The sequence below is a fragment of the Podarcis tiliguerta genome, assembly GCF_965153285.1.
Source record: "Podarcis tiliguerta genome assembly, chromosome: 8".
In the NCBI taxonomy this organism is placed as follows: domain Eukaryota; kingdom Metazoa; phylum Chordata; class Lepidosauria; order Squamata; family Lacertidae; genus Podarcis; species Podarcis tiliguerta.
This window is the reverse complement of record NC_139541.1, coordinates 7471931-7485434: the sequence shown is the minus strand read 5'-3', so window position 1 is coordinate 7485434 and position 13504 is coordinate 7471931. Positions and strand designations below refer to the sequence as shown.

Here is a 13504-nt window from a genome sequence, read left to right as displayed (position 1 = left end):
TTTTTCGTTATGCGAGTTTTTTCGTCTTGCGAAGCACCACTGCATTTAAACAATGACAACGGCGGGGAGAAGCAGGACAGCTGCCGCAGCCGGTACCTCGGACTCACCCGCGCCTTGTGGCCACCGTGCGACACGGCTGCTGGAGGGCGGCGGGGCTCAGGAGCGCGACTCCAGGGAGAGAGAGGCGCTGGCGGCAACGGCTCTCTGAGGGGAGCGCGCAAGGGGGGTGGGCAGCGGCGTGAGGCACTAACCGTCAGCCGGAAGGTGGGAGGGAGCCGGAGGAACGGGGAAGCGAGCGTGCGTGCGTGCAGTGACCGTCGCCATGACACGAGAGGCAGGGCCGTTTCGTCTAGCGAAGCAAGCCCTTAGGGAAATCCGTCTTGCGAAGCACCTCAGAAAACGAAAAACCCTTTTGTCTTGCGAGTTTTTCGTCTTCCGAGGCATTCGTCTTGCGGGGTACCGCTGTACAGGCAAGCAGTACGAAAAGGCAAGGCCAGCCCCTCCCAGCCGTAAGAATCCTGGCGCAAAACTTAGGTTTCGTAACTGCATTCTGGAAAAGAAAACGGCAGAGTCGGTGTGTTCATTCTGCTTTTAATGCAACCGTTCCCTGGGACACTTGCAGAATCCCTATTTCTCCTGTGATTTCAATCTTCCCCACGATTCCCTCACTGAATTACAGTAAGTATATAATCAAAGTGCATATCCTCACCGCCTGCCAAGGCACAGAAAACTCTGAAAGGCAGCTGGTTAGGGGCTCCTCTGCTAGAATCCACAAAGGGACGCCCATATTTTTTCCACCATACTACTAAATATCCTGCGGTGGATCCGAGGCAGCGTTTTCCTATACACGAGCGAGCTGAGATTCTTCAGAAGGGACGGGTAGCTTTCCAATATCCATTGCCTATCACATTTCGCCCACCATATGAAGGAAGTTCATCGCTGTTGTGGATCGCTGAAAGAACCCATGTAGATTCTTCAAGCAAAGACCCCAAGAGGTCACAGCTAGGAATCTGCGTCGCCTTCTCAGCCCATAGCTGAGTCCTTCGCTAGCTGCCAGCCGGCCCCTGTGATTCTTTGTGCGTTCTGTAATCAGCTCAATAATTATTGCAGTGGCCCAAGGAAGCCAGCACAGACACGGGATTTCCAATAAACAAGCCACATCCATACAGCCTCCCCATCACCACACCAGAGCTGCAGACCGAGTGCCCTTTTCCCAACTCTGGCTTGCTGGGGGTTCGTGCGGCCGCCTGGACGGGGCTCTGTTAGCGCTTGAGCTCCATTTTAGCGATGGCTGCCCGGTGGACTTCGTCGGGTCCATCGGCGAGGCGGAGAGCCCGTGCCCAGGCAAAGAACTGCGCCAGTGGTTGGTCGTTGCTAAGTCCAGCTGCCCCAAAAGCCTGTGAGTAAGCCAGGTGAGGGGAAGGAGAAAGAAGCAAGACAGGAGAGGAAACACAGTGTAATTATTATTTTTTAATGTGCAGGATGCACCATATTGCAAGTATCTGCACAATGCATTAGATTTCAAAGAGGCTTGGCCAAGTAACAAGGGACGAAGGAGTATATTCACTGAACCCCTTTTTTTACTGAGAACAACCTGCTGGTCATTGCCTGAGTGGGTGAGGCTCATTTGACCACGAGAAACTGAGCCTTTACTGTCATTGGCCCAATCCTGTGGAACTCTCTGCCACTGGAGATTCAGTGGGTGCCTTCTATGCGCCTGCACTTTTCTAGTCCGCCAGGCCTATGCAGGCAATCAAGAAGACATCCTTTCGCAATGGTTTACTGATGCTTGGGTTTTTTTACTGAGTTTTTAACTTTTTAACATTGGGGGAAAAAATGCTTCTGCTGTATGATTTTATTGGTTTAAGCTACTTTGATATATTTTTAATGAAACAGTGGTATCCAAATATTTTTTAAAAAAATAATTAAATAATCCAGACAGAAATGGTGATGGAGGTAGCAGCCTAGCCTGAACCTCCCGCCCTCAATTCAACTTTTAATTAGGTTTTAGCCATTTTCTGGCCCTATGTTTATATTTTTAGTTGTCATTTTGTTTTCTTTGCTTTTAGCCTACTGGTTTATTTTATTGTTTTATTACCTATTGTTTTATGGGTGCTTATTTATTGCATTTCCACCCCACCCTTTCCTCCAAGTTGCTCAAGGTGGGGTACACAATTCTCCCTCTCCACATTCTCCCCTTCCACATTTGATCCCAACAACCCTGGGTGGTAGCTTAGGCTGACAGTGAGCCCAAGGTGAGCTTCACGACTGAAGGCCGATTCTTGAACCTTGGTCTCCCAGCTCCTAGTCTGATACTCTAACCACTACACCACGCTGCCTCTCAACAGAGTTGGAGCCTTGCAACATCTGGAGGATGCCTGTTAGCTAGGCCTGGCTCAATACAGTGCAAATTATCTTGCCTTTGAATTGTGATGAGACCCTTGTACCCATCAATATACTGTTTGAGTTCAACTCCCATCAGCCCCAGACAATGGTCAAGGCATCCGAAAATGCCTGAAGTCCCACAGCTTCCCTGCCCCTCCCCTAGCGTGAGAAACACTCGCCTGGATCGCTCGGTCGACAACGCGCAGAGCCATCCTTGGGGCCACCACCTTGATCATGGCGATCTCAAGAGCCGCTTCCTAGGAGGTGAGACAAAATGTCGGTAAGCTCTTCCTCAGGACTGCCCCCACATACATAACCTGCCTTCACCTCTTGTAAACTGACCAGAAGCAGAGCACAGGATGGGGAGAGCCTCTACTCCTACCTTCACAGGGCCCAATCCGGCCACTGGGCAGAGCCATGAACACAGTGCCAAAGGGAGAAATGAGTGGCAGGTGAAGGGGAGAAAAAGCGAGCCCAGAACTTTCTCAAATTCAGCAACAGTGTAGATCAGGGGTCTGCAACCTTTAAGACAAAAAGAGCCACTTGGACCCGTTTCCGAAGAAAAAAACACCTGGGAGCCGCAAAACCATTGCGACATTTAAAGCACGCGCGCCGCTGCCCTCCTATCTGACAGCGGGCGGGAAGGTGACATCGGGACGGTGCGTGACTAACGCACGCACTGCCCCCATGCAACGTCACAGCCAGTACAGCGCCCGCCACAGTGGGGAGTGTCGGGGCACACAATGCGCCTCCTCCCCTCGCTAGTATCCGCCCCGGAGCCGCGGCAAAGGTGTAAAAGAGCCACATGCGGCTCCGGAGCCGCGGGTTGCAGACCCCTGGTGTAGATCAAGGGAGAGGAACGTGGGGCCTTCTAGATGTTGCTGGACTTCAATTCCCATCATCCCTGACCATTGGCCGTGCTGGCCAGGGCTGATTTAAGGGGGGGGGGGAAATGGGGGTGGGGCGGAAACAAGGATGATATGTTTTTGGATAATATGTCTTGTTATAATTTTGAATAAAAAGCAAAAAGAAAACTTCCCTTCCCCCACAGCCACAGTTCTCCCTGGTTCGCAGACCCCTGAAAGTCTTTGAGTACGTACCTTATTCCCAACAGTGTCCATCAAGTGCGCTGCCTTGAGGACTAGGAGACGGGCCTGCTCAATCTCAACACGGGACTCGGCGATTTCTGCCCTGATGGTGCCCTGCTCTGCCAAGGGCTTCCCAAAGGCCACACGAGATGCCACCTGCAGAGGAAGGTACACCTGGCTGAGGGTTTCGCTCTGACCTAGCCAAAGACTGTTTGGCTGCTGTAGCAACGTCAGTTGGTTCACAGGACTTCAGGCAGACTACTGACCAGGGCCAGTTCTAGGGGGTATCCTTACTCCCAATTTAAAGACAGCTTCACGGAAGAAAACCATCCATGAAGATGGATTAAAAATAGATAAATGTCCAGTTGCGAACGACTCTGGGGTTGCGGCGCTCATCTTGCTTTACTGGCCGAGGGAGCCGGCATTTGTCTGCAGACAGCTTCTGGGTCATGTGGTCAGCATGACTAAGCCGCTTCTGGCAAACCAGAGCAGTGCACGGAAACGCCGTTTACCTTTCCGCTGGAGTGGTACCTATTTATCTACTTGCACTTTGTGCTTTCGAACTGCTAGGTTGGCAGGAGCAGGGACCAAGCAACGGGAGCTCACCCCGTCGCGGGGATTTGAACCGCCGACCTTCCGATCTGCAAGCCCAGAGGCTCAGTGGTTTACACCACAGCGCCACTCATGTCCCTATGCACCTGCTGCAATGCAAAGGTCTCCCCAAACCGCCTAGTGCTTGGGGAAGATGGAGCGAATGAATGAGATTGTGCTGGATAAAGGAGCCCAGTGACAGGCGGACGTGACCCAAAGTGCGGAGGAGAGCTGCTCCACGAGAACCCTCAAGCCCAGGCGCCATGCTGTGTCGCTTACCCTCTCCTTCATGAGGGCCAGCGCCCTTTCCGCAAAGCCGATCAGCCTCATGCAGTGGTGTATCCTTCCTGGGCCCAGCCTCCCCTGGGCTATCTCAAAGCCTCGGCCAGGGCCCAGCAAGAGATTCTCTTGGGGCACACGCACGTTGTCAAAGACCATCTCTCCATGGCCAGCTGGAAAGAGAAGGAAGTGAGAATTTCTTGGCAGAGGGAACCCCCTGCCACTCCCCGGCTGCTGTTACACAACACCCCCATCACAACTTGGGGGGTAACTCTGCCTAAGTAACTTGGGTTAATATTGAAGCCTTATTAACACTAACTCCTAAGTGCAGACGCGGATCACAAATGTTCGAGCGCTGATTCCTCCCTTGCAGGGGGACAGTGGCGTAGCGTGGGTTGTCAGCACCCGGGGCAAGGCAAGTACTTTGCGCCCCCTAACCCGGGGCAAGGCAAGTAATTTGCGCCCCCCCCCCCCGCTGCACTGTCCCTCCCCCAGATAGTCCCTCGCTCTCTCTCCGCACCGCACCGCACCGCACCGCACCGCACGCCTGGCACCCTCCCCTCCACAGTGGGCGGCGACCCGGCGGCTCGGATCGGATTCGCACAGCCAGCACTGCAGTGAGAGAGAGTGAGTGAGCCAGGTAGGGGCAGAGAGCTGCGAGTGCGAGCGCCCCCCCCCAGATGTTGCGGCCGGTGCGGCCGGCCCCCCCTGCACCCCCAACGCTACGCCACTGCAGGGGGATGACCCTTTGGTTCCCTCCCAGCTCTACAATTTCTGTGAGTCTATGATAATTGAAATTAGCAAGAGCGCAACACTTGATCTGTGGAGGTTCTTCCCCAGGTACCGCCAGAAGCAGTTGGTAAGCCAGGAGAAAGCCAGTGTGGTGTAGTGGTTAAGAGCGGTGGACTCGTAATCTGGTGAACCGGGTTCGCTTCCCCGCTCCTCCACATGCAGCTGCTGGGTGACCTTGGGCCAGTCACACTTCTTTGAAGTCTCTCAGCCCCACTCACCTCACAGAGCGTTTGTTGTGGGGGAGGAAGGGAAAGGAGAATGTTAGCCGCTTTGAGACTCCTTCGGGTAGTGAGAAAGCGGAACATCAAATCCAAACTACTACTACTACTACTACAACAACTGGGAACAGGGCCTTTCCAGTGGTGGTGCCCTATCTGCGGAAGACCCTAAAGGCAAGAGAGGCCCAGCGGATGCCAGCCCTCCTTCCCTGGAAGCCCTTCAGGGAAAACCCTGAATAAAAATGCTTTGCCTGACCTGGAGCGTCGTCCAGGCCGTAAACACTGAGTGGCCTCAGGATGGTGATTCCAGGCGTGTCCATAGGGACCAGCAACATGGACTGTTGCTTGTGCCTTTGGGTGGTGGGGTCCGTCTTGCCCATAAAGATGCAGAGCTGGCAACGAGGGTCCAAGGAACCTGCCGGGAAGAGAGGTTTGGGTGAGGGGTGCCTGTGTTGGAAATCGGTACTACCCACCATGCTGGCTGGCTGTTTGCCAACCCCGCTGCCCCAAATGCCCTTCCTTTTCGACTTGCACCAATGCATTGGAAACAGAAGAAGCCGCCACCCCAGGAAGTTTCCACTCCTCGTCTCTGTCTTGGAGCTGATTTCACCCAGTCACAGAAACCAGAGGCCTTTCTCCTGGGCATGGTCGGCCATTTGGTGTTAAAAAAGAACAGAATTTTCTTTATGTATGCTACAACAGCAGCAAGAATACTTAGCAAAGTATTGGAAGACACAAGATCTACCCACCCTGGAAGAATGGTGATGGACTATATGGAATTGGCGGAAATGACCGGCAGAATCCGAGACCAGGGAGAAGAGTTGGTGGAAGAAGATTGGAAGAAATTTAAAGACTATCTACAGAAATATTGCAAAATTAATGAATATTAGAATGATGTTGGATTGAGGTTAAGGGGTTTTTAGTAATAATGTCATGAAGGAATATGCAAAAACGGATTGTTAACAGGTGAAAATTTAAAGGTATTATATATTAAGATCAAAGAAAAGGATAAAGGTAAAGAGGGAAAGGATTTGCTGAATAAATAAATTGAACTGGAATACAAAGAGGGGAGGTGTGGGGAGGTCCGGGAAACAAGCAAATGCAAGATAAGTTATGAAAGATGGAACTGTTTTTAATTGTTTTTTATTTTTGTATTTTTCTTTTTTCTCTTTTTCTCTTTGTAATGTTTTGAAAAATCTTAATAAAATATTATATGATTGCACCCAGTCACAGCGCCTTCTGTCATCTGGAAAATGCCCACAAGGCAATTCTTTGAAGAGCAGAGCATAGTTCCCAAGCTCACAGCACCCTTCGAGTTGCTTTGCTCCATACTTCCTGTTGAGAAGTGCTTCCAGGGTGTCTTACAGGCAAGTAATGAAATCTGAAACAAGGAAATTTCCCAGAAGCCCTCTAGGAAGACGCCCACCATCACTCTCTGGAAGCCGCAATAAAACCTTAAATTGTAGGGCAAGGAAAAGGCTGAGCCCCACTCCACACCTCAGCATCTCAGCTGCAGAATGATGAGACCTGATACCAAAAACTGGGCAGACGGTGCAATGTACCTGATATCCACCATTTGCGCCCGTTCAGGACATAGGTGTCCTTTTCCTTGACAATGGAAGCTTCAATGTTGGTGGCATCGGAGGAAGCAACCTAAGAAAAAAAGATGCTTTGTTTTAGAGGGAATGTAGAAGCAAGGCTCATTTATTCATCTGCTGTTTTTATGTTCCACTGCTTCCTCAAACTGAAGCTAACAACATGGCTTGAATAAAACAGCGCAGACCCCAGGACCTTACCCAAGACTTTCTGTTTCAGCTGCCGTCTTAAGGAAGTCGTGCTGTGCCTATTTATGAGGACGATGATTTTACCTGGGGTTTTTTTTAACACTTTGATTGCTGTGGCTGCTTCGATTTATATCAGTGTGTCACCATTCCTTTCTCTTATTATTTATTGTTTGTTTGCTTTGTATACGGCATGATGTAAATACTCTACTACAGGGGTAAGCAAAGTTTTTCAGCAGGGTCCCTCATACCTCGTGGCACGCCAGACTATATTTTGAAAAAATAAATAAAAATGAATGAATTCCTATGCCCCACAAATAACCCAGAGATGCATTTTCAATAAAAGCACACATTCTACTCATGTAAAAACACCAGGCAGGCCCCACAAATAACCCAGAGATGCATTTTAAATAAAAGGACACATTCTACTCATGTCAAAACACGCTGATTTCCGGACCGTCCACGGGCCGGATTTAGAAGGCGATTGGGCCAGATCCGGCCCCCGGGCCTTAGTTTGGCTACTCATGCTCTACTACCAAAATAAAGATTTTAATTAGTAAGAATAATTAAGAATCCCAATACTTCCTTCCCTAGTGTTCAAGAACCAAGAGGAAGGGCAGCCCTGACCTGTGGCTCTGTCATAGCAAAGCAAGACCGGATTTTCCCATCCAGCAACGGCTGCAGCCAGCGCTCCTTCTGTGCTTCTGTCCCATAGCGCAGAAGCACCTCCATATTGCCTGTGTCTGGGGCAGAGCAGTTGAATACCTGGATAAGAGAGACAGGAGGTCAAACAGCATGTTGCCATCATTCAGCCATGAGATGGAAGATGAACACAGGCCCATCTGTCATAGCAAAGCCGATCTATAAAGCCGACCCAACTAATTTGTCCAACGCAGCTCCCTGGGGTTTTGGGGTGGTCAGACGTAGCAATGCAAGCTGCTGGAAACCACTGGAGGGGGCTCTAGTGTTCAGATCCTGCTTTCCCACAGACATCTGAGTGGCCACAGTGATGCTCTTAACGTTTCTGCATCCAACAACAGGCACCAAGAACAAGCCTCTGTCCCCTCCTCCTCCTCAGCTGCCTGTCCTCCGTCTGCAGTGCTTTCTGCCTTTGGTTCCTCTCTCTTACTCCAGCCTGTTGCTTGTTCAGCATCGAGCCATTCTGTCCCCTCCCCTTCATCCTCTGGCCTGTTTTCCACCACCACTCCCCTGGCTCTGAGCCTTCCTCCTCTGGCTGGAGCCCCGCACCGCTCTCCTTCAGGGCTGGAATATGTCCTTGGATAGTGATAAGGGCTAACATGTGCCTGGATGAAGGGTGGAAGACCCCCATTGTTCTGCCTGGATGCTGAGGTCCAGAGCTGACGGTCTTCTGGTGGTTCCCTCACTGTAAGAAGCAAAGCTACAGGGAACCAGGCAGAGGGCCTTCTCAGTGGTGGCACCCGCCCTGTGGAACGTCCTCCCATCAGATGTCAAAGAGATAAACAACTACCTGACATTTAGAAGACATCTGAAGGCAGCCCTGTTCAGGGAAGTTTTTAACGTGTGACATTTTAATGTATTTTTAATCTTTGTTGGAAGCCGCCCAGAGTGGCTGGGGAAACCCAGCCAGATGGGCGGGGTACAAATAATAAATTATTATTATGACTTTGCATGTGTGTGTGCGCAAAAATCTCCAATGTGAGCGGCTTGATTGCTCTCCCCACTCTTCCCTCAGGCTCCAACCATGCCTGGTGTGTGGCCCCTGGAAGGTTCTCCAGGAAGGAAGGTGGCCCTTGGGCTGAAAAGGGCTCCCTGCCTGTTTTAGGCCAACCTCACTGAGTTAGGCGGGTACCTCAGGCGCATGAAGCGAAGTCCCCATCAGCTCGCACAAGTGGCTGTACTCCACGTTGGTCAGGCCTGCTCCGTACTTCATGTCTGGGTCACTCTCCAGCGGCAGGAAAAGGTTCCAGAGCCCCTCAGACTTGGCCTTCTCCTGAAGGAGGAGAGAACAGCTGCAGACTGAGACAGAGGCACCTGCCTCCAGGGAACATCCGTGGATCCAAGAAGCAAGCTCGGACCGGGCTGGGCAAACTGGATTTGTGGTGTTTACAGTGGCGTAGCGTGGGGGGTGCAGGGGGGGGCGGCCGCACCGGGCGCAACATCTGGGGGGGGGCGCGCTCGCACTCGCAGCTCTCTGCCCCTACCTGGCTCACTCACTCTCTCTCACTGCAGTGCTGGCTGTGCGAATCCGATCCGAGGCGCCGGGTCGCCGCCCACTGTGGAGGGGAGGGTGCCAGGCCTGCGGTGCGGTGCGGAAAAAGAGCGAGGGACTATCTGGGGGAGGGACAATGCAGTGGGGGGGGCACAAATTACTTGCCTTGCCCCAGATTAGGGGGCGCAAATTACTTGCCTTGCCCCGGGTGCTGACAACCCACGCTACGCCACTGGGTGTTTATTTGCTTTTCAAAGGAGGACTACCAGAAACAGAAACCCTGAAGAATTTGCACTTGGGAATGATGCAGGGAAAAACCCCTCTCTCAGAATCAGATCAAGGCTTTTGGGGACACAGAAGGGTGTATAACGAGCCTGCACGTATTCTTCTTTTTAAAAATCAGGTTCCTAGTCGTTATTATGACTACGGAGAGAAATCCAAAATCATTTGGCTTGTGATTGATGAAACATATTTCAGCAGAAGCTGGGAAATGATATCTCCAGTGCAGTGGGGCAGTGGAAAAAATTGGGGCGGGGGCCAAAGGGCAAAGTATATTTCTAGGTGAGCAAGTTGTGTCCCACATGTAAAGATCTCTGAAAGAAAAATAACACTGTATGTTAATCATGGCGTGTGTGTGTGTGTCTGTCTCGGGGCTTATCTCTTATCTCTTCCCATAACTATTGGGAACAGAACAGGTTACACCAAATGGCCAGTTAAGATGTGAAGATATAATAACCAGACTGTGGAATCTGAGGTTGTTTGACAGTGTCCTATAGAAAGACTCCTTCTCTTGGAGATATTTTAGGCAACGAAGACCGGAGCAGGGCCTTTTTGCTCATGGCACCCAGCGTGGGGGATGCTCTCTCCCAGGAGCCACCTGCCTGGCCCCAACTAGGGTGCTGCCCCGTGCGACGCCAGGAGGAAGGGGACTTGCCTTGAGTTCTTCCATCAAGGGATGAGGAGTCCATCGGCTCGAGGAAGCCTGGTGGTCTCGCAGAAGCTGTTCGGCCGGATAAATGTGGGCCTCCATGAACTTCTTGACTTTGTGGTGCAGCTGCTGGACGCGGCTGGGCAGGCCGTCCGGAGAGATGATGAGGTGGAACCTGGAAGCAGGAGCCAGCGTGGAGTAGCTGCTCCGTGGGAATGGCCTTGGGCCAGCCCAGGTACTGAACGCCCTGGTGGGGGCCATGGGAGTTGGAAGTCCCTTGAAGACCCGGAAGCCTTCTTTTGTAGCAAAATCCCAGGCGAGGTCTGCGATGAACTCGGCCTGCTTCCCGCTGCTCCCTGCAGTTGCTGAGCTGGCCTGGCCTGTGCGGAATGAGCAGAGGCAACATCTTTAGGGAAATTCCTCGCCCTTGAGTTCAAATGCCACTCTTTCTGCCTGGAAATAAATATCTAATGTTTATTGGATGGATTTCCCCCCTAAATTGATTTTTTATTTTATTGTTTTTCACGTTTTATACCATATTTTATGCTGTTTTTTGTAGCATCAATTAAGTGCTTTAAATTTGTTGTTAGCCACCCTGAGCCCGGTTTTCTGAACCGGGAAGGGCAGGGTATAAATAAAAAAGTATTATTATTATTCCTTAACTTTTGAGAACAGGATGCTGGACAAGAAAGGGCCACTGACTCTCCTGATGTCCTTGTCCTCTCACCTGTGAGTGAGCGTTTGTACACTCCCTGTAGGATAGCAGCCACTCGGAAAAAGGAAAAGGCCATGTAGAAGTTCCAGCTCTCGACTCCTGGGGTGCCCATGTGCTTGCAATACATCTGGAAATAGGCCTCTGCCGTGGGGATGCCTAGCCGGCTCAGGTCGCAGTCCCTCAAACCTGCAAGGAGGAAAACCAAAGCTAGTCACAGAAAGCAGGATCAGGGCTTGGTGCTGGGGCCAAAAGGTTGACAGTGGCGTAGCGTGGGGGGTGCAGGGGGGGCCGGCCGCACCGGGCGCAACATCTGGGGGGGGGGCAAGCTCGCACTCACAGCTCTCTGCCCCTTCCTGGCTCACTCACTCTCTCTCACTGCAGTGCTGGCTGTGCGAATCCGATCCGAGCCGCCGGGTCGCCGCCCACTGTGGAGGGGAGGGTGCCAGGCGTGCGGTGCGGTGCGGAGAGAGAGCGAGGGACTATCTGGGGGAGGGACAGTGCAGCGGGGGGGGGGGGGCGCAAATTACTTGCCTTGCCCTGGGTTAGGGGGCGCAAATTACTTGCCTTGCCCCGGGTGCTGACAACCCACGCTACGCCACTGAAGGTTGATACTAGTGAAAAGCAGGGGGGAGGAAGAATCTGTGGCTCTTCATGTGTTGCTGGATTCCTGCTCCCAGCAGCCCTTTATTAAGCTACCATGGGCAATGATCAGGGATGGCAGGAGCTAGGTGCATGGCAACATCTGGAGGGCCACAGGTTGCCCTAAAAAAACCAAGCCTTTTCGCTCCCAGGCTCCATGCCTTGATGCTGAAACGGTGTCAGGTGGGCCAGGGTCTTGTTCTCAATGTTCGCCTTTCTGGCTTGGTTGCCCCTTGTCTTTTCTCCACAAACAAAGGGTTGTTTGTTGTTGTTGTTGTTTAGTCGTTTCCGGCTCTTTGTGACCCCATGGACCAGAGCATGCCAGGCACTTCTGTCTTCCACTGCTTCCCGCAGTTTGGTCAAACTCATGTTCGTAGCTTTGAGAACCCTATCCAACCATCTCATCCTCTGTCGTCCCCTTCTCCTTGTGCCCACCATCTTTCCCAGCATCAGGGTCTTTTCCAGGGAGTTTTCTCTTCTCATGAGGTGGCCAAAGTATTGGGGCCTCAGCTTCAGGATCTGTCCTTCCAGTGAGCACTCAGGACTGATTTCCTTCAGAATGGAGAGGTTTGATCTTCTTGCAGTCCATGGGACTCTCAAGAGTCTCCTCCAGCACCAGAATTCAAAAGCATCAATTCTCCTGTGATCAGCCTTCTTTATGGTCCAACTCTCACTTCCATACATCACTACTGGGAAAACTATAGCTTTCACTACACGGACCTTTGTTGGCAAGGTGATGTCTCTGCTTTTTAAGATGCTGTCTAGGTTTGTCATTGCTTTTCTCCCAAGAAGCAGGCGTCTTTTAATTTCATGGCTGCTGTCACCATCTGCAGTGATCATCGAGCCCAAGAAAGTAAAATCTCTCACTGCCTCCATTTCTTCCCCTTCTATTTGCCAGGAGGTGAAATTGGGGAAACCATGGTGGCGCAGGGGGGAAGAACCAGGCCTGCTCTGATGTTCTGAGTTCTCCCACGCAAGAGTACTCTGGGATGCTGCTGCCTGCACCACAGACTGCAAGGAGTGCGAGCGTGTGAGGGGGGCCTTTTTCAGTCAAAGGGCTACATTCCCCTATGGGCAACTTTCTGGAGGTGGGGCCAGAAGCAAAACTAGGTGGAGCGATGGATGTGACTCTTAATTTCATTTCATTTCACTTTTAATTTGTATACCACCTTTCTATATTACTACAGCGGATGCTGCAGTGTTCACAACACGCAGCGCTGCATGTGCGAACGTGTGGGTCACAATTTGGTACTTCTGCGCATGCGCAAAGCGCGATTTCGCACTTCTGCACATGCGCTGAAACCCGGAAGTAACCATTTCCGGTACTTCCAGGTTCGGCGCGGTGCGCAACCCGAAATTGCACAACCCGAAGCGTCTGTAACCCAAGTTATGACTGTATATACAAGGCAGTTTACAAGCTGAAGAAACAACAAATTAGACAGCAAAGATCACACATGTGACAACAATCTGATCCAATTACTAAAAAGTCTCATCTGTGTATTATCTGTGCATAAATTGTACAAGCCTTTCCTGTTTTCTGACACTTTTGTGGAAGGATTTTAACTGGAATATGTAAATTTTGTGGCGCAAAGTATTTCAGATTATACTGTGTTTTGTGGTCTTACAAGGCTGGCAGCTGTTTAAATGTGCTGGCTATGACATTTTAAAAATTACAACAGGCTACACTGAAGTCATGGGGATGTCAAGAGGGGTTTCTACATGATGTCTCCCTCTAGGCCAAGCAAGAGGTATTGACACCATTCAGGGGAACATTCCAAGTAAGCAAAAGCAATCAAGGAAGGCATGGAAAAGGCCCTGGGGGGAACCTCGAGGACCAGGCAGAGTCACCCTTATTCAATTTCATAGAATCATAGAATCAGAATCATAGAGTTGGAAG

The 13504-nt window shown here is 51.3% G+C and overlaps 1 protein-coding gene across 3 annotated transcripts in view; it reads right to left on the bottom strand.

Moving 5' to 3' along the window:
- Positions 1–574: 574 nt before the first annotated feature.
- The window catches only part of ACAD10 (acyl-CoA dehydrogenase family member 10), a 34923-nt gene continuing 21993 nt past the window's right edge, over positions 575–13504 (bottom strand). For all 3 annotated transcript variants that reach the window (XM_083453779.1, XM_083453780.1, XM_083453778.1), the window contains exons 12-21: positions 10981–11154; positions 10260–10633; positions 8966–9106; positions 7762–7899; positions 6916–7006; positions 5610–5768; positions 4344–4516; positions 3486–3629; positions 2565–2642; positions 575–1397 (exon numbers count right to left, since the gene is read on the bottom strand). In XM_083453779.1, the coding sequence (XP_083309905.1) occupies positions 1263–1397; positions 2565–2642; positions 3486–3629; positions 4344–4516; positions 5610–5768; positions 6916–7006; positions 7762–7899; positions 8966–9106; positions 10260–10633; positions 10981–11154 (1607 nt within the window). In that variant the 3' untranslated portion in view covers positions 575–1262. The remainder of the gene's footprint in view (positions 1398–2564; positions 2643–3485; positions 3630–4343; positions 4517–5609; positions 5769–6915; positions 7007–7761; positions 7900–8965; positions 9107–10259; positions 10634–10980; positions 11155–13504) is intronic.